This window comes from Papio anubis, chromosome 2 (genome assembly GCF_008728515.1).
Source record: "Papio anubis isolate 15944 chromosome 2, Panubis1.0, whole genome shotgun sequence".
NCBI lineage: Eukaryota > Metazoa > Chordata > Mammalia > Primates > Cercopithecidae > Papio > Papio anubis.
Genome location: NC_044977.1, coordinates 97079509 through 97105773, shown reverse-complemented (window position 1 = coordinate 97105773; position 26265 = coordinate 97079509). Strand labels below are relative to the sequence as shown.

Below are 26265 nucleotides of genomic sequence, written 5' to 3'. Positions count from 1 at the left end.
TTAATATAAAGCATATGGTGATCACTACTTAATAATTTACCCACTAATTCCAAGAAACACACGTACTATTAGAAACATTAATTTTAAAAGAAGCAAAACAAAAGATGACTGAATCCAAACTTAATATGAATACATCTTGTCCCATGAAGAACTTCTGCCATCTTACAATTTAGAAATCTTTTGTGTAGTCTGATTATTTTTCCACAGTTTTCTTCATAAGAAATCTAAGACTGTCTTTAGTTTAAAATTTCTATTTACTTACTTTTGATTATATTCACATAGCTTAAAAATCAAAAATTCTAAGTACATAGTGAAGAGTGTCTTGTTCCCTTCTCCCCTTTTCTTCCACTTCCCAGCTCCCATTCCCCTTAGAAGATAACCACTATTTGCAGACACTTTTATGCAAAACAAGCAAACTTGAACATATACACTCTTTCCTATTCCCTGTCAGGTCCCTTGCTTTGGTCATTTAAAGTGTCTTGAGGGACTTTCTGTGTCAATACTAAAAGACCTCCCTCATTCTTTGCCACATCTGCTTCAGCATTTTATTACACGGACGTTATCAGAATTTATGTAACCATTTTCTTACTGGTGGGCATTTAGTTGCTATTACAAACAATGCTACAATTGGTGATCTTATAAGAACATCATTTAACAAATGTGGAAAGAGGCTAAATTCTGGAAAGTGAAATGGCTAAGTCAAAGGGGACATCCATTTGTAATTTTGATAGATAATACGAAGCTGCACTGCATGGGCTGACCAGCTCATGCTTCCACCAGCAGCATATGACAGTGCCTGGCTTCCTGAACTTGCAGTATGTTTGTAACTAAACTTTCAGGTTTTTAAAAAATCACCTATATTATATATATGTTATAATATACATACAATAAACTGCATGCATTTAAAGTATATACTTCATCACATTTTGATAGGTGTATTTACCTGTGAAACCACCAGCACCACAAACAAGACACAGGACATTTCCATTTCCCCCAAAAGATTCCTCATGACCCTTGCAATTCAGCCCTCTCTTTACACCTGGGTCCAAGCAAAATATGATCTGCTTTTTGTCAAGATAGATTTGTTTGCATATTCCAAAAATCAGATATAACTAAAACCATACAGTATACATTCTTTTGTGTCTGCTTCTTTCAAGCAGCATAATGATTCAGTGATTGATCCATGTTTTATGTATCACTATTTCATTTCTTTTTTATTGAGCAGGGTTCCATTTTATAAATAAGTCAAAATTTTTGTTATCCGTTTGCCTACTGGTGGCAAGTTGGGTTGTTTCCAGTTTGGGGTTACTGTGAATAAAGTTGCTATGAACATTCCTGTGCAGTCTTTGTATGAACATATCCATTCATTTCTCCTGGTCATCTATTAATATTTCTCCTTTCAGTTCAAGTTTTTTTTCCCCCACATATTTTGAAACTCTGTTCTTTGGTACATATACATTTAAGATTGCTATGTCTTCCTGGTAATTTGACACTTTTATCATAGAATGGTCCTCTCTGGCAATTTTTGCTCAGATGTCTACTTTATCTGACACTAATATAGTCATTCCTTCTTTCTTTTAATATTTCCATATACATCTTTTTCTATTCTTTTACTTTCAACCCACCTAAATCATATTTGACTTGAGATTCTTAAAGACAGCATATACTTCAGTCATGTGTTTTAATCCACTCTCCCAATCTCTGTCTTTAATTGTTGTCTGACCATTTACAAGTAATGTATTTATTGATATGTTAGGATGTACAGCTGGTCATTTCCTTGTTTTCTGTTTGTTCCCTGTTTTTCATTTCTCTGCTTTCTTTTTCCTGTCTTACTGTGGTTTACTTGAACATTGTTTAGAATTCCATTTTGGTTTATCTATAATGTTCCTCAGTATACCTTTTGTGTAATGTTTTCAGTGGTTGCTCTAGGTATTACATATCCATAACTTACCACATTCTACTTGTGTCATCATTTATCAGTTTCAGTGAAGCACAGAAACCTTACCTCCCTCTACCATCCTTTATTTACAATATACTTGTCTTGACACAGGGGAAAGAATCAGACAGTGTATCTTGTCTACATAGGCTGGGTGTAGTGGCTCATGCCTGTAATCCTAGCACTTTGGAAGGCCAAGGTGGTAGGATCATTTGAGGCCAGAAGTTTAAGACCAACCTGGTCAATACAGTGGGAGCCCATGTCTACAAAAAATAAATAAAACATTTTTTTCTACATATATTTAGAATCATTGGACAGTATTACAAGTTTTGCTTCAACCATCAAACATAACAGAAAACTCAATAAGAGAAGAAAAGTCTATTTTGTTTACTAATATTTTTGGTTACCATGTTTTTTCTTCCTCAGGTTCCCAGATTTCTTCCTTTATAATTCCTTAGTTAAGAGAACTTCCTATAGCTATTCTCTTAGGCTAGGTCTACTGGCAACAAATTCTCTTAGTTCGCTCTCATCTGAAAGTGTCTTGCTTTTTCCTTCATTTCTGAAAAATATTATCTCTGGGGAGATATATATATATATATACACACACACACACACACACATATATATATATCACACATACTTTTTTTATTTTTTGAGATGGAGTTTTGCTCTCATCATCCAGGCTGGAGTGCAACGGTGTGATCCCAGCTCACTGCAACCTACGGCTCACTGCAACTTCCGCCTTCCAGGTTCAAGCAATTCTCCTGCCTCGGCCTCTCAAGTAGCTGGGATTACAGGCACCCGCAACCACAGCCAGCTAATTTTTGTATTTTTGGTAGAGATGGGGTTTCACCATGTTGGTCAGGCTGGTCTCAAACTTCTGACCTCAGGTGATCCACCTGCCTCAGTCTCCCAAAGAGCTGGGATTACAGGCGTGAGCCACCGCACCCAGCCAGGATTCTATATTGACAACACTTAAAGGACCTGAAAAATATTTTGCCACTTTCTTTTGGCCTCCATGGTTTCCAATAAGAAATTGGCTGTCATTCTAATTGTTTTTCCCCTATAGGTGAGATGTTATTTCTCTTCTGATGCTCTTGAAATGCTGTCTTTAGCTTTCCAGTGTTTATGATGTGTGTTGGCAAGGATTTCTTTGTTTTATCTTGTTTGCGGTTCACAATACTTCTTAACTCTGCAGTTTTGGGTCTCTTGCCGCATTTAAAAAGTTATTAGCCATTATTTACTCAAGTACTTTTTGGGCCCCTCCCTCCTCCTTCTCTCCTTCTGTAACTTCGGTGACATGAATGTGAGCTCTTTTTTATACCCACAGAGGTCCCTGAGGTTATGTTTGTTCTTACAGAATATTTTCTCTCTGTTGTTCAGACTGGATAATTTCCCTCTTTTTATTTTTGAGACGGAGTCTCTCACTGTTGCTTGGGCTGGAGTGCAGTGGTGCGATCCAGCTCACTTCAACCTCTGCCTCCCAGGTTTAAGCGATTCTCCTGCCTCAGCCTCCCAAGTATCTGGGATATAAGTGCCCACCACCAGGCCCAGCTAATTTTTTGTATTTTTAGTAGAGACGGGGTTTCACCATGTTGGCCAGGCTGGTCTTGAACTCCTGACCTCGTGATCTGCCTGCTTTGGCCTCCCAAAGTGCTGGGATTACAGGCGTGAGCCACAGCACCCAGCTGATAATTTCTTTTATTCTATTTTCCAGTTTCTGATTATTTCCTCTGTCCCTTCCATTCTGCTGTTGCACTCATTCAGTGTGCTTTTTATTTCAGTTATGGTATTTGTCACTTCTAAAATATCAATGCGATTCTCTTTTATACCTTCCATCTCTTTGCTGAGACATCCACATCTAAAAGGGGTCTGTTTTTTCATTTGTTTCAGATATGGTCATAATTACTCATTGAAACTTTTATATAAGGCTGTTTTAAAATCTCTGTCCAATATTTCTAACCTGTGTCATCTTGGTAGTGGCATCTGCTGACTGTCTTTTCTCATTAAGCTTGATTTCTTCCTGGTTCTTTCTATGATGAGTGATTTTTCTTTTTCTTTTTTTTTTTTTTTTTTTTGAGATGGAGTGTCGCTCTGTCACCCAAGCTGGAGTGCAATGGTGCGGTCTCAGCTCACTGCAACCTCTTCCTCTCGGGTTCAAGTGATTCTTCTGCCTCAGCCTCCTGAGTAGCTGGGATTACAGGCACCCAGCAGCATGCCTGGCTAATTTTTTTATTTTTAGTAGAGATGGGGTTTCACCATGTTGGCCAGGCTGGTCTCAAACTCCTAACCTCAGGTGATCCGCCTGCCTCAACCTCCCAAAATGCTGCGATTACAGGTGTGAGCCACCACACCCAGTCTGATCAGTGATTTTTTAAATAGAAACCTGGACATGTTAGGAGAGATAAGATTCTAAATCTTATTTAAACCTTCTGTTTTGGTTGATTTCTCTGACACCATTCCAGCAAGGGAAGAGGGGATAACGCCTTATTACTATCAGGTAGAGGTAGAAGTCCAGGTTCCCCCTGTAGAAACTACTGGCACCCAGCGGGGATTCCTCATTATTGCTGGACAAGGATGGGTGCTCTGGCTTCCCACCAGACCTCTACAGATTCTTCCTTCAGGGAGAGAAGGACAGGTGCCTCATATATGTTCCCATGTGGCCTCCACTGTGCAGGGTTGTGGTGGAAACTCCTTATATTCCACTAGGCTTCCTCTGACACCACCCCAGGACTAGAAAACTAGACTAGCAGAAACTAAAAAAGGAGTCTATTACTACCAGATAGGAGCAGAAGTCTAGGCTCCCCATGTGGCTTCCACTGACACTGTAGCAGGGAGGGTCTCATTAATACTGGCTGAGATGAAGTCTCAGCTGGCTACTTTCCCAGAAGATAGTCAGAGTTTCACATCTAAAAGGGGTCTTAGAAATTATATTTATCTCGCCTAACCCCCAATTTTAAAAACAAGAAAAGTGAAGCTAGACAAAGTTAATGGTTATCTAAGGCCACACAGCTAGTTTGTAACAAAACAAACAAACTCAGTTTTCCTAAATCTCTCTGTAGGGCTTACTTTTTAAATTTTTTCTCCCTGTCAGAACACCTCATATTTTTATTTTTTAAAGGAATAATTATTTTCTCAAACAATTACCTGCCACACACCAATACTGGCTGAAGGTTCTGAGAACGGACGTTTGAAGACCCTGCACATTTTTAAGGCATCTGAATTGACTTCAGTGAAGTTATTTAACACAGCAAAGGCAGCTGCTAATGGGTAAACACAGGAGAAAAGGCTCACATAACCAAACTGCAGGAATAATTCCAAGTAATCATCAAAGGTGCCCTGAAAATATAAACAAGCATGCATTATTTTAATATCATATAATAGGAATATCCTTTTGCAATACTCTTCAAAGCCGTGGCCTCTAACTATTCCAAAAAACCTCAAAGAGTTTCCCCACCACACACCAGTGTTTCTCCAACTTCTGACACCCTCAGGCTTCATGATCATCCCACACACATGCAATAATAATTTCAGTTTAAGAAAAGTATTCATCACAATATTTTACAGCAACAAAAGCATTAATGTTTTTAAATTAATAAACATTATTATTATTGCATCTCTGAACCAGTCTTTCACTAAGATAAGCATATTAGGTTCAGTGTTAGTGTAAGTCAGAGTCCACTTCCAGTCAGTTTTTCTTATTTTATATTTTACTAAATAGAAAATCTCAAACACAACAATAGGGTATTGGGAATGGCAAAAGGTGCTTCTTCCAGATGTTCTGGATATCTGAATCAAGTATGAACCCACAGATTCTGAGTCTCACTGGCTATTTTCGAGGTTCACCAGAAAGTACCACTATACACATAAACCTCAGAACTGGCAGGTTAAATGCTCGGCTTGGGATTCAAAGGTGAGCAGTTTCTAAATAACTTGGTTGGTTGTCTTTGGCTCTAGATAGTATGTTCTTGTGTTGTGTTGCAGCATCTAGTTATGGTTCTTAAATATACCCAGTGACATTGCATCAATCTCTTTCTCTGAAGGATGAAGAAATCAAGAGTTGGGAAAGAGTAAAAATCTTAGCAATCAAGCCATTTTTACCACATTCGGTCTTAAGAAATCCTGATACCCTATGCTCAGCATTCAAAATTGTACTGTTTCAGGCTGTAAAGATCAAGCCTATGCAGAGATGTGCAGGCAGTTTTTCTCAGGTGTGCTATTGGGAAGCCTCTGGAAATCATGCAAAGGCCTTCTTGGAGTTATTAATGTATAGCACCCAGGGAGTCCTTTCCAAACACAGCAGTGTGCTCCACACTCTGTGTTTCCCCACACTCTGTTTCCCCACACTCTGTGTTTCCATCTCTCCAGGCGATTCTGAGTGATGACAGGTACACATTCACATTGTATCAGTACCTTTTACACTTCTGAGTGCTTTTGAGCCAATAAATTTAGCAAACCAAGGACATAATCCAACAGCAAGAAGGAAAAAAATGAAAATTTAACAAAGAAAAGACATACACACACTAAGAATATATTAACCAAGACACAATCTACCCTATTCTCTCTTTTTGTTGGACCATGCTATCAACACTCAGCTGAGAAGTTTTAAACTGATAAAATGTTATTTACTAAAAACACAGAACAAACATAACACACAATGGTGAGAAGAAGAAAAAAATCAGAAATAAGATAAAGATTCCTGTAATAATTACTTCTATTCAAATTATATTGAACATACTAGCAAGCCTAGTAGATAATAAAAAGGGTAAAGACTGAAGGAAGAAAGAAAATGGTCATTATTTATAGCTCAAATTACTGCCTATATAGAAAATCCAACAAAATCTATAGAAAATATTTTGGAAATAACAGGAGAGTTCAGCAAAATTGTGGGTAAAAGATATAAAAGTTAACAGCATTCCCATATGCCAGCAACAAACAATTAGAAATTGTATTTTTAAAGAGATACTATTTATAAAAAGGAAAAGGAAAGACTCAAAAGTATTGACCCACAGATAATTTATTCATTATAAAATGAAGAAAAAAAAAACCACCTGTGCAGTCTGCCTTTTACCAAGCCAACCAAATGATCAAACAAGCTGACCCCACAAAATGGGCAACCAGACGTCAATGCCTCCTGATGGGGTGCAATGGTGGTATACTTCCAAAATCATTTAACTCAAATCTTATGAGAAGTAAGACCAAACAATAGATTTACAAAAGCCAATTCCTTGAAAAACGGCAAGGAGGTTGCTCTAGAGCTGTAATTTTCAAGCTTTTTTGGTCTTAAGAGTCCTAAACTCTTAAAAATTATTGAGGACATTAAAGACATTCTGTTTGGCCAGGCACAGTGGCTCACGCCTATAATCCCAGCACTTTGGGAGGCCGAGGCGGGCGGATAACAAGGTCAGGAGATTGAGACCATCCTGGCTAACATGGTGAAACCCTGTCTCTACTAAAAACTACAACAAATTAGCTGGGCGTGGCAGGCACCTGTAGTCCCAGGTACTCGGGAGCATACTGGGTACACTGTACCCAGGTACAGTGAGTCGAGATCACGCCACTGCACTTCAGCCTGGGCGACAGAGCGAGACTCTATCTCAAAAAAAAAGACATTTTGTTTACGTGAGTTTATCTAGTTGATGCTTTGATGCTTACTATATTATTAATTAAAACTGAGAAATTAGGCCAGGCATGGTGGCTCATCCCAACACTTTGGGAGGCCAAGGTGGGAGAACTGCTTAAATCCAGGAGTTCAAGACCAGCCTGGGCAACACAGTGAGAGCCCATCTCTACAAAAAATACAAAAATAAGCCAGGCATGATGGTGCATGCCTATGGTCCCAGATACTCAGGAGGCTGAGATAGAAGGATTGCTTGAGCCTGGGAGGTTGAGGTTGCAGTGAGCCACTATTGCCACCACTGCCCTCCAACCTGGGTGACAAAGTGAGACCCTGTCTCACAAGAAAAAAAAAAAAACTGAGAAATTTTAAAGATCTTCCATTAATTCATTTAAACAATAACATATTAACATAAATGTTTTTTGAAAAATAATTACATTTCAAAAAATGTTAATGTAGACTGGCACTTTTTACATTTTTCGCAAACTTCTATAATGTATCATTTAGTAGAAGGCAGTTCATTTACTGTGCAGCAATATGATGTTCTACTTGAAACAGTCATCAGGAAAATTCAGCCTCACCCAGCTATGCAGTTGGATATGAGTGGGCAGTTCACAGGAAAAGGACAGCAGAGGACAGTGAAGATCTAGGAAGCAACACAGCCTTAGTCCTGGGCTGGTGAAGCAGCAGTCAGGAGACCCAGGGGATTACCATAGGTGGCAATATTACAGATAATTTCTTTTTATATATTGACTGTATCCTGCATTTTCTAAGTTTTCTATAGTGAGTATTACTCTTATAGTAATTTTTTTTTTTAATTATACTTTAAGTTCTAGGGTACATGTGCATAACGTGCAGGTTTGTTACATATGTATACTTGTGCCATGTTGGTGTGCTGCACCCATCAACTCGTCATTTACATCAGGTATAACTCCCAATGCAATCCCTCCCCCCTCCCCACTCCCTGTGATAGGCCCCAATGTATGATGTTCCCCTTCCCGAGTCCAAGTGATCTCATTGTTCAGTTCTCACCTATGAGTGAGAACATGCGGTGTTTGGTTTTCTGTTCTTGCGATAGTTTGCTGAGAATGATGGTTTCCAGCTGCATCCATGTCCCTATAGTAATGTTTTTAAAGTTTCAGCCAAATTGCTTTTTCCCAAAGCTTGGTAACATTATTTTAGACTCATATATAACAGTCAGGATGAGATTACAGAAAATACAATTCTAAATTCATTGATTTCAATTAGGAGAAAAATGAACCCAGAAGAAAGGATTCATGCATAGGAAACAATCATCCAGAATAAATGTGACCCAAAAGTCTCCCCACCTCCAAATACATGGAGAGAACTGAAATGGCAAATATCCAATGTCACTCCAGTGGAGATAATGAAAAAGAAACCTGTAAGAGATTAGGAGTGGGAAATGGTCAGATCATGCAGAACTCTGCAGGTCCAAAAAGGAGTGGCACTGTAAACCCTAGAGTTCATTCACAGACCCAGGACCTGAGAGAAATCAATATATTATTTCCTTTACTTCACATCAGAGAGCCTGTGGTGTATAACGGAAATATCTTGAACCTTCTTTCTGATTTAGTCACCAAATGATTAATGACATAGAGCTTCATTCGCTTCTTTTTGACATGGGAATAGCCATGCCTCCCTCACCTTCCTTCATAAAGGTTTTGTCAGATACCTTGAAATGTCAAAAGAGGTAAGATCTGAGATTTTGGCAGTGTCACATCACTGGCATACAGTTCTTAGATAAATTAGAATTGCTCAGATGAGGACTATACTAAAAACCATTCATTGAGTCAGGGGCAAAGCAGGAGAAACCCATCTTGAGAAGATTATGAATTGTGTTTTGGGTACTTCAGGAGATAATGTTGTTTGCCCAAACAATTTTGGAGAAAAAGAAGAGCTGAAAGCAGATTCTAATTGATTATAGAAAGAGAAGTAGGAAACTAGAGACAACAATATGGAGAATTATTGCAGAAAACTGTGAGGGGAGGGAAAGACAGGACAAAAACAGCAGAAGATGTGGAGTTTGCTTAGTTCAAAATAGGCAAGTTGCTGACTTGGTGGAGCAGTTAGAAGGAGAAGGAGGAGACACAAGAGTACCAGGTGATGGCCGGTGACAGGAGGCCTTCAAAGATGAGGGGGGATGGAATGAGAGTACAGAGTACAGGGGGACAGACTGCTGGTGCAGTTTCTATAAGAGAGTGAAGAAAGGAAAATAAATGTGGCCAAGAATACCACCCCCAAGCACAGGCAAGGATAGGATCCTGACATAATGGGAACTTTTATCCTACAGTAAAATGATATAATTTAACTTTTATCCCATAGTAAGCTAGCACTCAATCAATCCAGAAAGGACAGCTCCACACTTATGCCCACGTGTTCTTTCTCTTTAATTCTTCCTCTGGAGAGAGAGTAGGTGTGTGTCTTTTCTCTATGCTTCATATATAAATATAAACAATGTTACTGTTCAAAGTGTACTATGTGTTTATACTTTGAATCATCTCCCTCAAACACAACGATGATAGAAGGGGCTAGGATCTGTATCCTATCAGGAGGAGAACCAAGAGCACCCACTCCCCTGGAGTGTAACTGGAACCAGGCTTGCTGAGCAAAACCAGGGGTTGGGACCACGCTCCCTGCCCTTCAAAGGAGGCTTTAAAAAAGCCACAACTGCTGCCTGGTAACTACAGCTATGCCAACAGCATGCTACCAACTGGCTCTGTGACCAGATCTATAAAATCCTCATCAACACCACAAGATGGGAGCTCTGGGATACAAACACTTGGTTCTGGATGAGGGGCTTGGAGGCTCAGTGGGGGCAACTGCAAAAAATAAGGCAGAAGTGAGCAGAGAGAAAAGGACAAAGTCCTACTCAACATGAACATACAAACTGAAATTCCTAAGCACATGAGAAAAATTATGAAAGTCAGTCAAGATACTCAATAATCAGGAGATAAACTCATTCAAGATGAAAAACAAGACTATGAAAGTTTCACAATAACAGGCTTTTAGTAAATGACCCACTGAAGGATGTATTTCACCAGAAGGAATACTGTAGCAACAAGGAAGGTGCAGGATGTTAAGAAACAATGGCCTTAAAAAATGTGAAATATAGAAACAGTGAATGTAGTCAGAGCTCAATAAAAGTTGGTTGAACACATAGTCAGATTTTATGAACTAGACCTTTCTTTCAAATATTAAAAGTGTAAATCTCTAATGATCTGCTTGTAGTTCCTAAAAATAATTCAGAAACTCTCTGTCTTAAAGGAACTGTTTTATATTTATACAATAGGACTAACGTAAACTAAAATTCAATCTTCAGATTGGCATTCCATTGTTCATCAATGGGCCTCTATCTTTTGCTTGGCGGCCATCATTTTCCATGAGTTTGAAGTGTCAAGAGTGAGCAATGCCGCTGCCTCTTCAGGGACCATCTCTCCCGTTCTGTCATCTCTGGGGCAACTATTTCTACCCTGCTCTCCGCAAAGCAAAGTAGTCACGTAATTCTCCAAATTTGCCCTTTGGTGTCATTAGGCATAACTCTGGATTTCAGACAGCAGTGCTTCAACACACAATTCTATCCTTTTCACTTTAAAGTGGTTCATGACGAGGAGACTGACTGGAAAGCACTTCTAGAATAGCCACATTGGAGATCATGAATGTGTAACATTTGTTGAACTCGGTGCATGGCTACTATTCACTTTCAGTAAATGTTTAATACAGCAATATTCCAACTTACCAAATAAGTTCCCATTTCTTTTTCCAGGATGACTTGTTCATATAATGTAGCATCACTGTCTGTCTTTAAAGCCTGCATCTTCCTCTTCACCCGCACACCATGCTTCCTTTGGAGCCAATAAGGAAGAAGAGATTCCACAATTTGGTTGAGGATCTGGGAGGTAATCAGGAGAGTGGCCAAGCTCTAAAGAGAAGCACACAGATCATATTTTGGGAATATAGCTTAATAAAATATAGCATTTATATAAATTATATATAAATATATAAAAATTATATATAAATTAATAAAACTATAGCATTTATAACAAATACAGTTATGCAACAAATAAAATGGAATCTTCAATAAATAGCATACTATTGTGTTATAAAAACTAGTATTAGAAAAGCTAGGTGTTCCCAATTTATGGTTTTTCACATGAAAGACCAAGATTAAAAGATAAATAAGATTATAATACAAATAATGTTATAATAAGAAACAAACTGGTCAATTAAACAGTCCCAATACAAGGAAATAAAAAATGTTTGAGAGGATGGATATGCTAACTACCCTGACCTGATTGCGATACATTTTATGTATGAAAACATCACCATGTACTTCATGAATATGTACAATTATTTGTCAATTCTAAAACTTTAAAAAAAGAATCATTACAAAAATGAATTAACTTGCAGTTGTGTTCTTCAACATTTCATCCTGACTGCAACATGTAAATCTAAATGATGTTGCCAACTACGGAAAAAAACAGTTTGACTAAATTCTTTTTTAAAGAATTTAAATTATACCACTAATACATACCCCCTCGCTACAAAAAAACAGAAAAAAAAAATTAATCCACATATTTACAGTCAACTGATTTTCTATAAAGGCACTAAGAATGTATATTGAGGTGGGGTGCAGTGGCTCATACTTGTAATCCCAGTACTTTGAGAGGCCAAGGCGGGCAGATCACCTGAGACTGAAAGTTTGAGGCCCCGCACGGTGGCTCACGCCTGTAATCCCAGCACTTTGGGAGGCCAAGGCGGGCGGATCATGAGGTCAGGAGATTGAGACCATCCTGGCTAACACAGTGAAACCCCATCTCTACTACTAAAAAAACAAAAAATTAGCCGGGTTTGGTGGCAGGCGCCTGTAGTCCCAGCTACTTGGGAGGCTGAGGCAGAAGAATGGCATGAACCTGGGAGGCAGAGCTTGCAGTGAGCCGAGATCGCACCACTGCACTCCAGCTTGGGCGGCAGAGCGAGGCCCTGTCTCAAAGAAAAAATAAAAAAAGGAAGTTTGAGACCAGCCTGGCCGACATGGTGAAACCCCGTCTCTACTAAAAATACAAAAATCAGCCGGGCGTGGTGGCGAACGCCTGTAATCCCAGCTACTTGGGAGGCTGAGGCACGAGAAACTCCTGAACCTTGGAGGCTGCAGTGAGCCAAGATTGCACCACTGCACTCCAGCCTGGGCAACAGAGTGAGACTCCATCTCAAAAAAAAATGTATACTGGAGAAAAAAATACCCTCTTCAATAAATGGTGCTGGGAAAACCAGGTATCCATACGCAGAAGAACGAAACTAGACCCCTCTCTATCACCACAGACAAAAGTCAACTCAAAGTGGATTAAAGATCTAAACATAAAGCCTGAAACTATAAAACTACTAGAAGAAAACATACGGGAAATACTATAGGACATTGGTCTAAGCAAAGATTTTATGGCTAGGACCTCAAAAGCACAGGCAATAAAACTAAAAATAGACAACTGTGACTACATTAAAGAAAAAAGCTTCTGCACAGCAAAGGAAACAACACAGTGAAGAGACAATTGTTAAATGGGAGAAAAGATCTGCAAACTATGCATCTGATAAGGAACTAATACCTAGAATACCAGAATATACAAGGAACTCAAACAATAGCAAAAATACAAATAATCCCATTAAAAAGTAAGCAAAAGACATGAATACACATTTCTCTAAAGAAGACATATACATAGCCACAGGTATATGAAAAAATGCTCAGCACCACTCATCATCAGGGAAATGGAAATCAAAGCCACAATGAGATATCATCGTACTCCAACTAGAATAGTTATTATTAAAAGACCCAAAAAATCCAGATGCTGACAAGAATGTGCAACAAAGGGAACTCTTATACACTGTTGGTGGTGGGAATGGAAATTAATACAGACATTATATAAAAGAGTATGGAGAGAGTTTTTTTTTTTTTTTAAGACATCTAAAAAAAAAAAACCTGAAAATAGAACCACGATAGAATCCAGCATTCCAACTATTGGGTATTTCTCCAAAGGAAAAGAAATTAGCATATCAAAGGGATACCTGCATCCCCATGTTTATTGCAACACTATTCGTAATAATAAAGAAACAGAATCAACCTCAGTGTCTATCAACAGATAAACAGATAAGGAAAATGTGGTATATATACACAATGGAATACTAGTTGGCCATAAAAGAGACTGAAATTCTGTCAATTGCAGCAACACGAATGGAACTGCAGGTCATTATGTTAAGTGAAATAAGCCGGGCACAGAAAGACAAATATCACAGGCTCTCACTCATATGTGGGAGCTAAAAACGTTGATCTCATAGAGATAGAGTGGGATGACAGTTACCAGAGGCTGGGTGGGTGTGTAAACAATGTATTGTACGCTCCCAACATATAGAAATGATAAATACTCGAGGTGATAGATACTCTAAATACCTTGATTGATCATTACACCTTTCTTTTTTTTTTTTTGAGACAAGGTCTCACTTTACAGTGCAGTGGCGCGATCACAGTTCACTGCAGCCTGGAGCTCCCAGGCTCAGGTGATCCTCCCACCTCAGCCTCCCAGGTAGCTGGGACTACAGGCATGTGCCACCACACCCAGCTAATGTTTTGTATATTTGATAGAGACAGGATTTCGCCATGTTGCCCAGGTTAGTCTTGAACTCCTGGGCTCAAGCAATCTGCCTGCCTCAGCCTGCTAAAGTGCTGGGATTACAGGCATGAGCCATTACGCCCAGCCTTCATTACACATTTTATGAATGTAACAAAACAGCATATGTACCCCATAAAAATGTACAACTAGGCATGTATTAATTTAAAAAAAAAAGAAAATAGAAAAAAAGAGCCACCCATAATTCCACAACCATAACAAAACCACTGCTATTTCTTGGGATATTTCTTTCCAATCATATATAAAAATAAAACTATAATTATCCTATATGGATACAACTTTGTTTACTGCTTTTATCACTTAATATGTGTGAGCATTTTCCCATGTCATTAAAAATTCTTTTTTACTTGGCCCGTACACTGCTGTTGAATTAAGTATTACTCCCAATTTTCGCTATTATAATGCTGGTGCTTGGATATCTACGTACATGAATCTTTGCTCCTCTCTGATGATTTACTAGGGATGAGTTAAGGTTCTTGGTAAAGCTACCAAGAGAGCCGCTTTCCAGAGATGTATCAATCTCCACTTTTCTCAGATAGGTATGAGTGTTTCCATCACACCCCACCTTTGCGGTATTATAACTGTTTTTTTAAGCAGTCCTCCGTTCCCCTATTTTCTGCTAAATAAAGGAGACTCTTTAAAGCAGAAGAAATGAGAAGTCACATTCGACTAATACACTATTACATGGGACCACTATTACATGTACATCCAACTCATCAATTCCAAATGTATTACTTTAAACTTTCTCTGTTTTGAAAAATAATCTTTAACAAGTGGAGTCTACGCTTTGAGACTCCTCACCAACAATCTCAGAATATTAAAACTGGGAAAAAAACAGCCATTTACTTATAACTGGTTCAAATATAAAAAGGAGAATTTAGAATCAATAATTAGTTTTTAATTTATTATTCATTGGTATTATGTGATCCAGAAATGACAACACACCAAAATAAATGTCAGACACTTTAGAAAAGATACAGCACTGCAAAGGATCCACTGGTCTCTAAAGTTTAACAACTTATTAATTTAAAAATTAAATTTGCGAGACCTAGGGTTACACCAATCATCCCCACCCAAGGCACACAAAACAGTTCGATTAATGAATACTACATTTTTGCTGTTAGAGTTGCTTACAAGCTTTGAGGTGAACTATATAATTGATTTTACTGCCCTATACTATTAATTTTTCAGGTTGGTTAGGTTCAACTCATTTCAGCTGAGCATAATACACAATGTGATTCCTAATAACTTTTTATTTAGAATTTGCTTTAAAATATACAAAATTTAAAAGATTTTTATTTGTAAAAATAATTTGAAGCCAATTGCAGCATCTAAAGAGAGAAAACCACCTCCATGACCTAAAAAATTGATATTTTTCTGTTATTTATACTCACCTGGCGCAAAAGCTTCATATCTTTCAGGACAAAGGCAATGTAGAAGAGTGAGGCAAAGCAATTGAGAAAGTTGAACTGCCAAAAAAAAAAAAAAAAAAGATAAGTGTTAAACACTACTTTAGAGTACTTTATTACAACTGTAATGTAGCATTTAAAAATGTAATGAGAGACTTCCGGTCTAAATGAAATGGAGAAGACTTGTTTCACCCCATGTCTCCTTATTAAATAAACAAACTCTGGAAATAACAAACAAGGCAACCAAAGGAGAACTCTGAAAGGTGTTTAAAGGGAGATGAGATGGTTTAGGAACCCAGAGCTGAAGGAACAACACAGCACATGCACACCTTAAGTTCCCCCACCCAACAGAAGGAAGAGACCAAGGCCTGGCATTTCCCAACCCCAACCTACCAACCCAGGTAGCCCAAGCAGGCTCATTCCTCCCACATTTGAATAGGAATTCTGTCAGTGCCAGGGGAGCCCTGCTAAACCGGCAAGGGGAAATCAATGAGGACCCCCCAACTAACTATAAGTTTCCTGGGGAAGTGCTCTTCTTCCTTGCTGGGCCTGAGACTCCCCTGCTCCACAGAGAGATCCCAGGATGGCCAGGCAAGCACTGGCAAGAAAGACCCCATCACAGCAAGCCCATGCCTGGAAACCCCATCAAAAGTAAGTGGGGCAGCTGGGTGACAATGGCAAGGGGGCCCCTGCCACAAGGGCCTAATACAAGAGGCCTCTTCATGCCTATGGACCTGAGATTCTCTCTATTACAGAGAGACAGCAGGTAACTGGGAGGCTATAACAACCAGTCTGGCCTGGGAAGCATCTTTGTCACGATGAGCATGAACTCCCTCGCCCTGCCAGATACACAGAAGCAGGCTGGGTGAAGGGAAGTACCAATTAAGGGGATCCTTCCACAAAAAGTGCCATCTCTTCTAGGAGTTCCCTGCTCAAGAACCTGTAGCTTACCCCCTGCACCAGTGGGTTTCCTTTCTGCCTCCCAGCCCCCATGCTGACTATTCCAACCCAGTAGCATCACTTAGACAAAGGCTGCTATGTGTACAGGTGTGAGTGCTTAATTACTGCGGAGATGGGGGGGTCGTTCTAGAAAGTGAGCAGTAAGATCAACACGGCCACAGGACAGGGGTGCTAAGTTAGAGCAGAAGTTGAAAAGCAAAAGCCTGGGAAGGCTAAGAAACACCATCCCCTTAAGATTAAGAAGGAAGAGAAAGGCCTAAGAAGCACCATGGAGGAAGAAGACTTTAACCAATGGCTTTTTTTTTTACAAGGCAGTTACCTTGTAACTGGCATCATCAGAAAATAATAAAGTCTCACAAATAACTGAAGTCTTCAAGACAAACGGAATGTTTTTACCTCTGAGGGAAAAAGCTCCTCCTATAATAAAATTTTTGAATGAACTTTTTAATGTATCCCATGTTTCTCTACTTTCTTACACAGAGAGCACAGAACAGAACTTCCTTGCAGATTTAGCACCAACATTCTAAGTATCAGCCATTTCACAGGGTGAAGGAGGCCTTCGAAGTCTTTTAGATATGTAGGGCTACTTTTTGCTTTCCTAATGCCCAATTGTTGAATTCTTATCTCTTATGACAGGTTTTCATTTCCTTACCTGTTCTTCCTCTGTAGGTTTGCCTACTTCCAGAAATCTAAACACCCTCATGATGGTGGTTTCTGATTTTTCAAGGACCGAAAAACCAAATAGATAAACTTCTTAGAATGATTTCTACGGCTAGAACAGAGACTCTAAAAGAGGGCCTGGATCCTTCTCTTGGGAGTGAAGTACATGGACTGTGTTAAATCAATTCCAGTTGAAAGTTCAGAGGATTCTTCACACACCTTTCTTGATTCTCACTTATGTTACAGATGACTGAGGTAAACCCCTGATAAATGAAGTGTTTTCAAGCTGGTATTTCTTTATTATGGAAAGAGGCAGACATGTCAGCTTTTACACAAACAGCAAGCAGGTTACATACTGCTTTCTCTCTGTCTCTTTCCTCCCACCTGTCAAAACATGCTGGGAACCTTTTGAGCTTTGGAAATTTAACCAAAAAAAAACCTTTTTTTAATGTAATGTTCCATCACTAAACAGGTTGTGGTGCCAGAAACGATTGCTGAATAGTAAAACATTCAAAGAAATCACCAAAAGGAAAAGAACAGAAACATTTCTAAAAAGTGGTTATTTTGTTGTTGTTGTTGTTTTTGTTTTTTGAGACAAGGTCTTGCTCTGTCACCCAGGATGCAGTACAGTGGTGCAATCTCGGCTCACTGCCACCTCTGCCTCCTAGGTTCAAGCAATTCTCCTGCCTCAGCCACCCCAGTAGCTGGGATTACAGGTGCCACCATACCGGGCAAATTTTTTGTGTGTTTTATGGTAGAGACGGGTTTTCACTGTGTTAGCCAGGCTAGTCTCAAACTCCCGGCCTCAAGTGATCCACCTGCCTCAAGCTTCCCAAAGTGCTGGGATTACAGGCATGTGCTACCGTGTCTGGCCCGTTATTTTATTTTATTTATTTATTTATTTATTTATTTATTTATTTATTTATTTGAGACAGAGTCTCGCTCCGTCACCCAAACTGGAGTGCAGTGGCGCCATCTTGGCTCACTGCAACCTCCACCTCCTGGGTTCAAGCAATTGTCATGCCTCAGCTTCCCAAGTAGCTAGGATTACAGGCCTGTGCCATCATGCCCAGGTAATTTTTCTGTTTTTAGTAGACACAGGGTCTCACCATGTTGGCCAGGCTGGTCTCGAACTCATGATCCACCAGCATAGGCCTCCCAAAGTGCTGGGATTACAGGTATGAACCACTGCACCCGGTCTAGTTTTTAAATAACTGGAAATTGGCTATAATACAACTCTTATATTTTGAAGTCTTACATCACATGCACATTTGTAACACGACTACTGAACACAGAGGTAAACATATTTATTAATCAATCCTTGCCTATTTGCACAAAATATGTTAATTGATAACTTAGAAGCAATTCTTCATATTCATATTCCTATATATTATGTAGCATATATCAGTTTCATAACATGGATTTGTATATAAATGCTGTACTTACCACTAAAACTTTCAGAATTAGATGGTTCTGATAGGCAGATTCCAATCTATGATTCTCTAAAACATTAAAACACAGAGGTAACTTCTCAGTAAGAAAACAATATGAAAGCACTGTTATGAGGTCAAGTGAGTTGCACTGAGGGAAGAGATGTCCAACATCAGAGCCTCAGTCAGTAAATGATCTAGGCTGTCAATCACAGCTATGCCTTACCATCAAGAGCATCAAACAAGGGCACATTTTTCAGGGTAATGCAACAGCATTGTAGTCTGAAATTATTTTTTAAATTACTGCTACAATGAAATTTGGGAAGTGCTGGCAAACAATCCTACAGACAGCCACCCAAAGATCCTGTATAAGAAGAAATAGTGAAAACTAATAGTAACCACTAAAGAAGAGGGCAATAAATAGTTTTCTGTAAATAAAATTCTGCAAGTAAAGTTTCATGTGGCTTACAAGGGTTAACTTGAAAGGAAACTCAAATTTCTATCTTAATCTAGAAAAGTTAACACTGCATAGATCCCAAAGCAGCAAGATAAAATGACAAAAAGGAAGGTTCTGAAGAGAAATGTCATCTTACACATAGAGTGTTGGACTGACCTGGATCTGAACGCCAACTCAGCTATTCAGCCACTGCCTAACCTTGGGTAAGTTACTTAACCTCCTGATACTCAGCCTTATTCCCTCAAAATAAGCCTGACCATCTTCCTCCCAGGGTCACTCTCAGGATCTAATATAAAACTTTAGCCTAGTATTAGCATAAGGAAAGTACTTGATAAATGACAGCTGATATTGCTATGCAACTAATAAAAATAATTTAAAACATCTTTTTTCTTTGAGACAGAGTCTTGCTCTGTCGCCCAGGCTGGAGTGCAGTGGGCCAGGCTGGAGTACAGTGGGACGATCTCGGCTCACTGCAACCTCCGCCTCCCGGGTTCAAGCAATTCTCCTGCCTCAGCCTCCCAAGTAGCTGGGACTACAGGTGCCCGCCACCATACCAAGTTTTGTACTTTTAGTAGAGACGGGGTTTCACCATATTGGCCAGGCTGCTCTCAAAATCCTGAACTTGTGATCCACCCACCTCAGCCTCCCAAAGTGCTGGGATTACAGGTGTGAGCCACCACGTCTGGCCCCTAAAACATCTTTATGGCCCATAAAGTTAAGGCCTAGACTTCTTCCTAGGGAATAATATAGCGAATTTATTCATTGGTTTGAATGAATAAATAAATTAAAGAGTGAATGGCCTATCAAGATTATTTTCAACTTATAACCAAGTTCCTTTTTTACCACAGATATATCCATAAACACCTGCCTTCAACGAGTTCAATAGCAGTCCTCAGTGCCTCACACCAACTAGATACTCCATTTTAGGAAAGTGGTCACAGTTGATTTAGCTGAGTATCATGAAGACAATTTTTTTTTCTTTCTTCTGTGGCTCTAGCCAGTGAAACAATTTCAATCTATTTTACCCTCGGCATGAAACACAATGTCACAGTATTAGGAGCACAAGTTTTGGACAGATAGGTCTGAATTAGCCTAGCTCCATTATTTGCTGTCTGAACCTCATTAAGCATCAGTTATCTTTATCCACAAAAGGGTGAAATAACTTCTACTTCACGGTACCCTTGAGAAGGTGATGGTGAGATACTGTGAATAAAGTGCTTAGCAGGATACCTAGAACATAGTAATTAACACTCGATAAATGAGAGTTATGATAACCATGGCATGGAGATCATCAGTGTTCACAAAGCTGATGAATTTTTCCTCATGTCTCTATAATGAGCCAAAAGCAACATCTATTTTCTCTGTAAGGTAGCAGCTATATGAATCCCACGATCTAGGCAACATTTCTTACAGGCAAGTAAGACGTGAATATAAAGCCTGAAGTCTTACCCCATGAAGTTAAAAACTCGGCAGCATATCGATAGAGACGATTCATGATCTCAATCACAATGGCATAGATGATGCTGGGCACATACAACAGGACACTGGTCCACTCAGACCCGCTGTTCTCATGTAGACCCAAGGCCCAAACCTCCAAGTCGAAGTAAATCATCATGACATACAGTGAGAAATAGAGGCAGAGGCATACAAATGGTAGGGAGACCAAGTAAATGCGCAACTGTCTCTTGTAGCTGGGGTACAGAGGCTCCTCCTTCCCAGTGATGGGATTGATACCCAAGACACCATGAAATCCCGGCCGGGGCTCCTCAAACTTTCTCTTCATGAGCAATGTCCCCCACCTGTAGGTCATGTTGGCACAGCCACGCTTCCACACTTCCAGAATCACCGTGGACCAGATTAGGTTGAATGAGGCAAAGATCACATACTTGTCATAGTCTTCCCACACAAACAAGTAGTAAGGTAACCCAATGACAGCCATGGGGATTAATGCAAAAGTGAAATATTCCAAAAATCCAAAGTACAGAGCAATTGTTTCCCCGAAGTAGCCACGAATCCTGTCTATAGTGGAAAGAAAGAAAGAAAGAAAGAACGTAAGTATAGACTACCAAAGACTTTAAAAAATCATTTCAAGTACACTTATTCATTTTTTAGTTAAATGGGGATCATTTAACCCTCACTTCCCAACCAGCGTGTGGTGGTAAATCCAGCCTCCATGCAGTACAAAGACCCTGCTTGTCTGCATGGCAGGTCCAACATTTCCCCCAGGTAAGCGCCCAGGCCTTAGCTGCAGGGCCTGCTCTGCAGGCGCCTGGACTCTGTTTCCCCTCACCTGGTAGATACCTTCTTCCCAAAGGAAAACTCATCTTGTAGCTTACCCAAAATCTCCAAGGTCCTAACTTAAGTTCAGCCATGGCCACTGCACATTAAATTTAATTTATGCTCCCTACTTTTCTCCCACTTTAGTGTTATAAATGTTCTCTTCGAAGAAGACTCCCCATCCACAAAATTCTGCTCTTCCCTACCCAAAGACAAACTTTCATCAATGTGTCACGGCAAATTTTTCAATACACTAAAGAAAAATTATTCAAAAGCACAAAACAGGATTCTACACATGAACTCCCAGAACAGCCATGGAACACATTTATCAACACTTTCATATATGCACTGGGAAGAAGATCCAAGCAACATGACTGCTAATGTTCTGTGAATGTGACACAAGCTAACTGACTCTAGAGAGGTCACCAGCACTGCATCCTTTGCCAGCCTCATCCACATGGGGAGTGCTTGGATCGTAAGAGCATCCTGCACTAGGACTAGGGTGGGAAGCAGGGCATGAGAGGAAGTGTGGCAGTGGGCGTTATTATTTCTTAGTTAATAACACACAGTTAACATATTTTTCTTAAGATAATTTGAGTAGTCTATAAAGGTGAGTTAGAATGAACTGATTTTCTCCTATCCTTAATTCTTTCCCCTAACCCAGGAGCAAATGAAAACAGTAGGTATGATGTCACCTCAAATTTAAATCAGGTTAAAGAACATCTGATCTTTTTTAAAAAAAAAAAAAAAAAGGTGCTCATGACACTTGGCTCCACAGCAGATGACCTTCCCCTTTTAATCTCAAGAAGCCTCAAGATTGGCCTGTATCCCAGATGCTATCACCAGTCTCAGTTCCCAGAGACCCCAAATCCACTACCACTCCATGCCTAGCCTTCACCATCGACTTTCTCCCTTTACTTTCTAAGAAGTAGCTAATAGAGGCTGGGAGCAGTGGCTCACACCTGTAATCTCAACACTTTGGGAGGCCAATGCAGGCAGATCACCTGAGGTCAGGAGTTCAAGACCAGCCTGGCCAACATGGTGTAACCCCGTCTCTATCAAAAATACAAAAATTAGCCAGGCACACTGATGTGTACCTGTAGTCCCAGCTACTCAGGAGGCTGAGGCAGGAGAATTGCTTGAACCTGGGAAGCGGAGATTGCAGTGAGCTGAGATTACACCACTGCACTCCGGTATGGGCCACAGAGCGAGATTCCATCTCAAAAAAAAAAAAAAAAAAAGTAGCTAACAGATACAGTCACTTTACAAGTCCTAGAGGCAATATTCAAATTCCCTCCCACTTAAATGCCAAAACAAAGTTAAAGAGTTATAAGTATAACATAAAATGACTATTGTATGACCCAGAATTAACAAAAACAGAACTTTTCCTTTCAGAGAATACAAACAAAATTCAAAATGTAATTTCAGAGTTTGATCTTAAAAACAATTTTTGTTTGGTAAAGCATTATATAATAGTTGTTTTCAGAAACAGAAAACAGAAAGAAAATTATTTTAGAAGGATACCATTAAACAAAATCAAAAGGAAAATATCCTTTAAAGAAAAAATGATAGTAATGCAAAGGTGAAATCTACGAGCTTAAATTTAATTCTCATGCTTAGAAAACATAACCAGACTAAAATACTTGAATATCCATATTGACAAAATTTTAAATAATGCCCAGCACATACCAAATAAATAATTATTCTTATAATTATATTCAAAGAAAATGGACAGATCCAGTAATTCATGCCAAGGTAATCACAAATCACCTCAAAGATGTTTGGCCTGCTAGTTGCCCTAAGTGTGGCATAGCTTGGTTCATTCTAAATAACTGGCTCCTCAAAAATAGAAATTTTCAAATACAAAATAGTCATTCATAGTCAAACTAAATTCTTATTAAAACTTGTTTGAGGCCAGGCATGGTGGCTCACACCTGTAATCCCAGCACTTTGGGAGGCCAAGGCTGGTGGATCACCTAAGGTCAGGAGTTCAAAACCGGCCTGGCCAACATGGTGAAACCCCGTCTCTAATAAAAATACAAAAAATTAGCGAGGTGTGGTGGTACATGCCTATAATCCCAGCTACGCAGCAGGCTAAGGCAGGAGAATTGCTTCAACCTGGGAGGCAGAAGTTGCAGTGAGCTGAGATTGCACCATTGCACCCTAGCCTGGGCAACAAGAGTGAAATTCCATCTCAAAACAAACAAACAGATAAAAAAACTTGTTTGATTCCAACTCTGACACATATGCAGGAAGGCCACTCTGAACTGTCTATTGTTGGTGAAGGGTAGTGAAAGCCTATGATTCAGCTGATCTAAAGTAGTATTAGAACATCAAAAAAATGCCAGGCACAGTAGCTCACGCCCATAATCCCAGCACTTTGAGAGGCCAAGGCACAGGGATTGCCTGAGCATGAGTTCAAGACCAGCCTGAGCAACATGGCGAAACCCTGTCTTTACAAAAAATACAAAAAATTAGCTGCGGATGGTGGTGCACGCCTGTGATCTCAGCTACTCACGAGGCTGAGATGGGAGGATTGATTAAGTCTGGAAGGTCAAGGCTGCAGTGAGCTGTGATCATACCACTGCATTCCAGCCTGTGACATAGTGAGACCCTTTCTCAAAAAAAAAAAAGTTTAAATAAAAGAATAAAGAGGTCATCTAACCCATCTTATTTCCCCCACAAAATGTTTTCCCATATGCAGCTGGTGATCCCTGCCTAGTAGAGCACTAAGTATCTGCCCAAGGGAGCTGACTCCACTGCTGGATCATAACTTTTCATTAGAGGCCTTCCTCTTCTTTAAGAGAACAAGTACTGACAACATACCTATGGGCTGATACTTTAAAGCAAACCGAGTGTACCAGCTGTCCTCAAGCTTCTTCAGGGCTTCATTGTCATGCAGTGGAAACACCTGAATCACGATGCCAGACGTGAGCAATCTTCTCACTGCAGAGGGAAAATGTGCCAAACTGCATGAAATGGACTGGAGATGGTGCATGATACGCTTCAGCAAGTATTATAAGGACACTCCACAGAGGAATACAACGCAAAGTCATACTGCCTATTCCAAACCTATATATTCTTTCGTTTTTCAGAATGTAAATATCTTTACTATTCTCTTTGACTATGAAGCAAAACAAGAAAATATAACATTTTACACCATACAGAAGTGTACAAATTAGACTACGAGAGGCCCCTGTTAGTCTCTCCTTCCCCTTGAAAACAACCACTGTAAGAAGCAATGTAGTGTATAACCAGACATAAAAATATATCCATATATATTTTAAGAACAAAAATAAAATCATTTTATACACATTATGGTGTTTTGTAATCTCTTCTCATGTAGTAGTATACAGTGAATTTTTTTGATGCCAATAAAAATAGAACATGAAATGTCCTTTTAACAGTACCATAATATTCCCTTGTATGAAAAGCTGTAATTCAACTAATCCTCTATTTAAAAACATTTGTTTCCCTTTTTTTGCTATTGTAAATAATGCTAAAATTTGTACAAATACCATTCCCTACCTGTCTACTATTTCCTTAGTACTTAGAGGGGGAACTGCTAGGTCCAAGGGCATATGTATTGTAATATTTGACACATATTATAAAATTGTCTCTAGAAAAAATTTACGAATCTGTCCTTCCACTACAGCAAAGATAAGAAAATGTTCAGTTCCTTTCATTCTTGTTGATAGAGTATTTTCAATCCTTTTCGTCTCTTCTAATCTGATAACAAAAACTTACACTCACAAATAGCAAATAACAAAATCAAATTAAGACTTCCTACTTTCAGCAGTCATTTGACTAGTATGGTTTGAACACTCATGCACATATCTGGAAGAGACAAATGAATTTAACCAAAGACAGTATCTCCCAGCAATATTAAATGAAAATTTGGAATTGTCTCATCCACAGTAATTAAAATGACTCAGTGGATGGAGAAGAGTGTCTTCAGGTCTTCAAGAGGAAGTGTGTTCTGTAGATATGGAGAACTCAAATACAATGCCTTGTGCCATATTTGGGGAGATGGAATATTTTCCACATGAGTTCCTAATACAGTCTGTTACTAAGAATACGGTTGCTTATAAAATGAAATTTGGCCAGGCACAGTGGTTCACACCCATAATTCCAGCACTTTAGGAGGCTGAGGTGGAGGATTGCCTGAGGTCAGGAGTTCAAAACCAGCCCGGGCACCATCACAAGACCTCCATCTCTACAAAAAAAATTAAAAATGAGCTGGCCATGGTGGTGTGTGCCTGTAGTCCTAGCTACTCAGGAGGCTGAGGTGGGAGGATGACTGGAGTCCAAGAGTTCAAGGCTACAGTGAGCTATGATAGTGCCACTGCAGTTCAGCCTGGGCAACAGAGCAAGACCTCATCTCACAAAAAAAAAAAAAAGATAAAATTTGCATTAAGAAAGGATGCTTTGCTGTTTTCATCCACTGATAAGCTTTGAGCTCTTTAAGGTTTATCAGCTCAAGTCTTCGGAGGGCTACCTCCCTTATCTCCTATCTACCTGTTACCAGAGACAGGTGATAAAAATATCAAGCATAAGACCCCTTATTGAGGACTGGCAAATAAACGTCTGCAGTGTGGAACAGAAACACAAAGTGTTCAGTGTAGTAACACTACATAGAGACAATGTAGTCTTAGGACAGGTCCCCATCATAAACCCTTCAGAATAATTTAAAAGTAAACCTAACTTCTTAGAAATGAAAAAGAAAAAGATAATAAAGAGATATCTGGTACTAACAATAGGAAAAGTCTGAAAAAAAAAGATTCTTCATATATGGTTCCCCCCACAATTATATTTTCATTAGTT

The 26265-nt window shown here is 39.4% G+C and overlaps 1 protein-coding gene across 6 annotated transcripts in view; it reads right to left on the bottom strand.

The window, feature by feature from the left end:
- The window catches only part of ANO10 (anoctamin 10), a 246921-nt gene that overhangs the window by 186374 nt on the left and 34282 nt on the right, over window positions 1-26265 (bottom strand). For all 6 annotated transcript variants that reach the window (XM_003894584.5, XM_031663429.1, XM_031663430.1 and 3 more), the window contains exons 5-10: window positions 24268-24387; window positions 20614-21183; window positions 18724-18779; window positions 15643-15717; window positions 11311-11493; window positions 5084-5275 (exon numbers count right to left, since the gene is read on the bottom strand). In XM_003894584.5, the coding sequence (XP_003894633.1) occupies window positions 5084-5275; window positions 11311-11493; window positions 15643-15717; window positions 18724-18779; window positions 20614-21183; window positions 24268-24387 (1196 nt within the window). The remainder of the gene's footprint in view (window positions 1-5083; window positions 5276-11310; window positions 11494-15642; window positions 15718-18723; window positions 18780-20613; window positions 21184-24267; window positions 24388-26265) is intronic.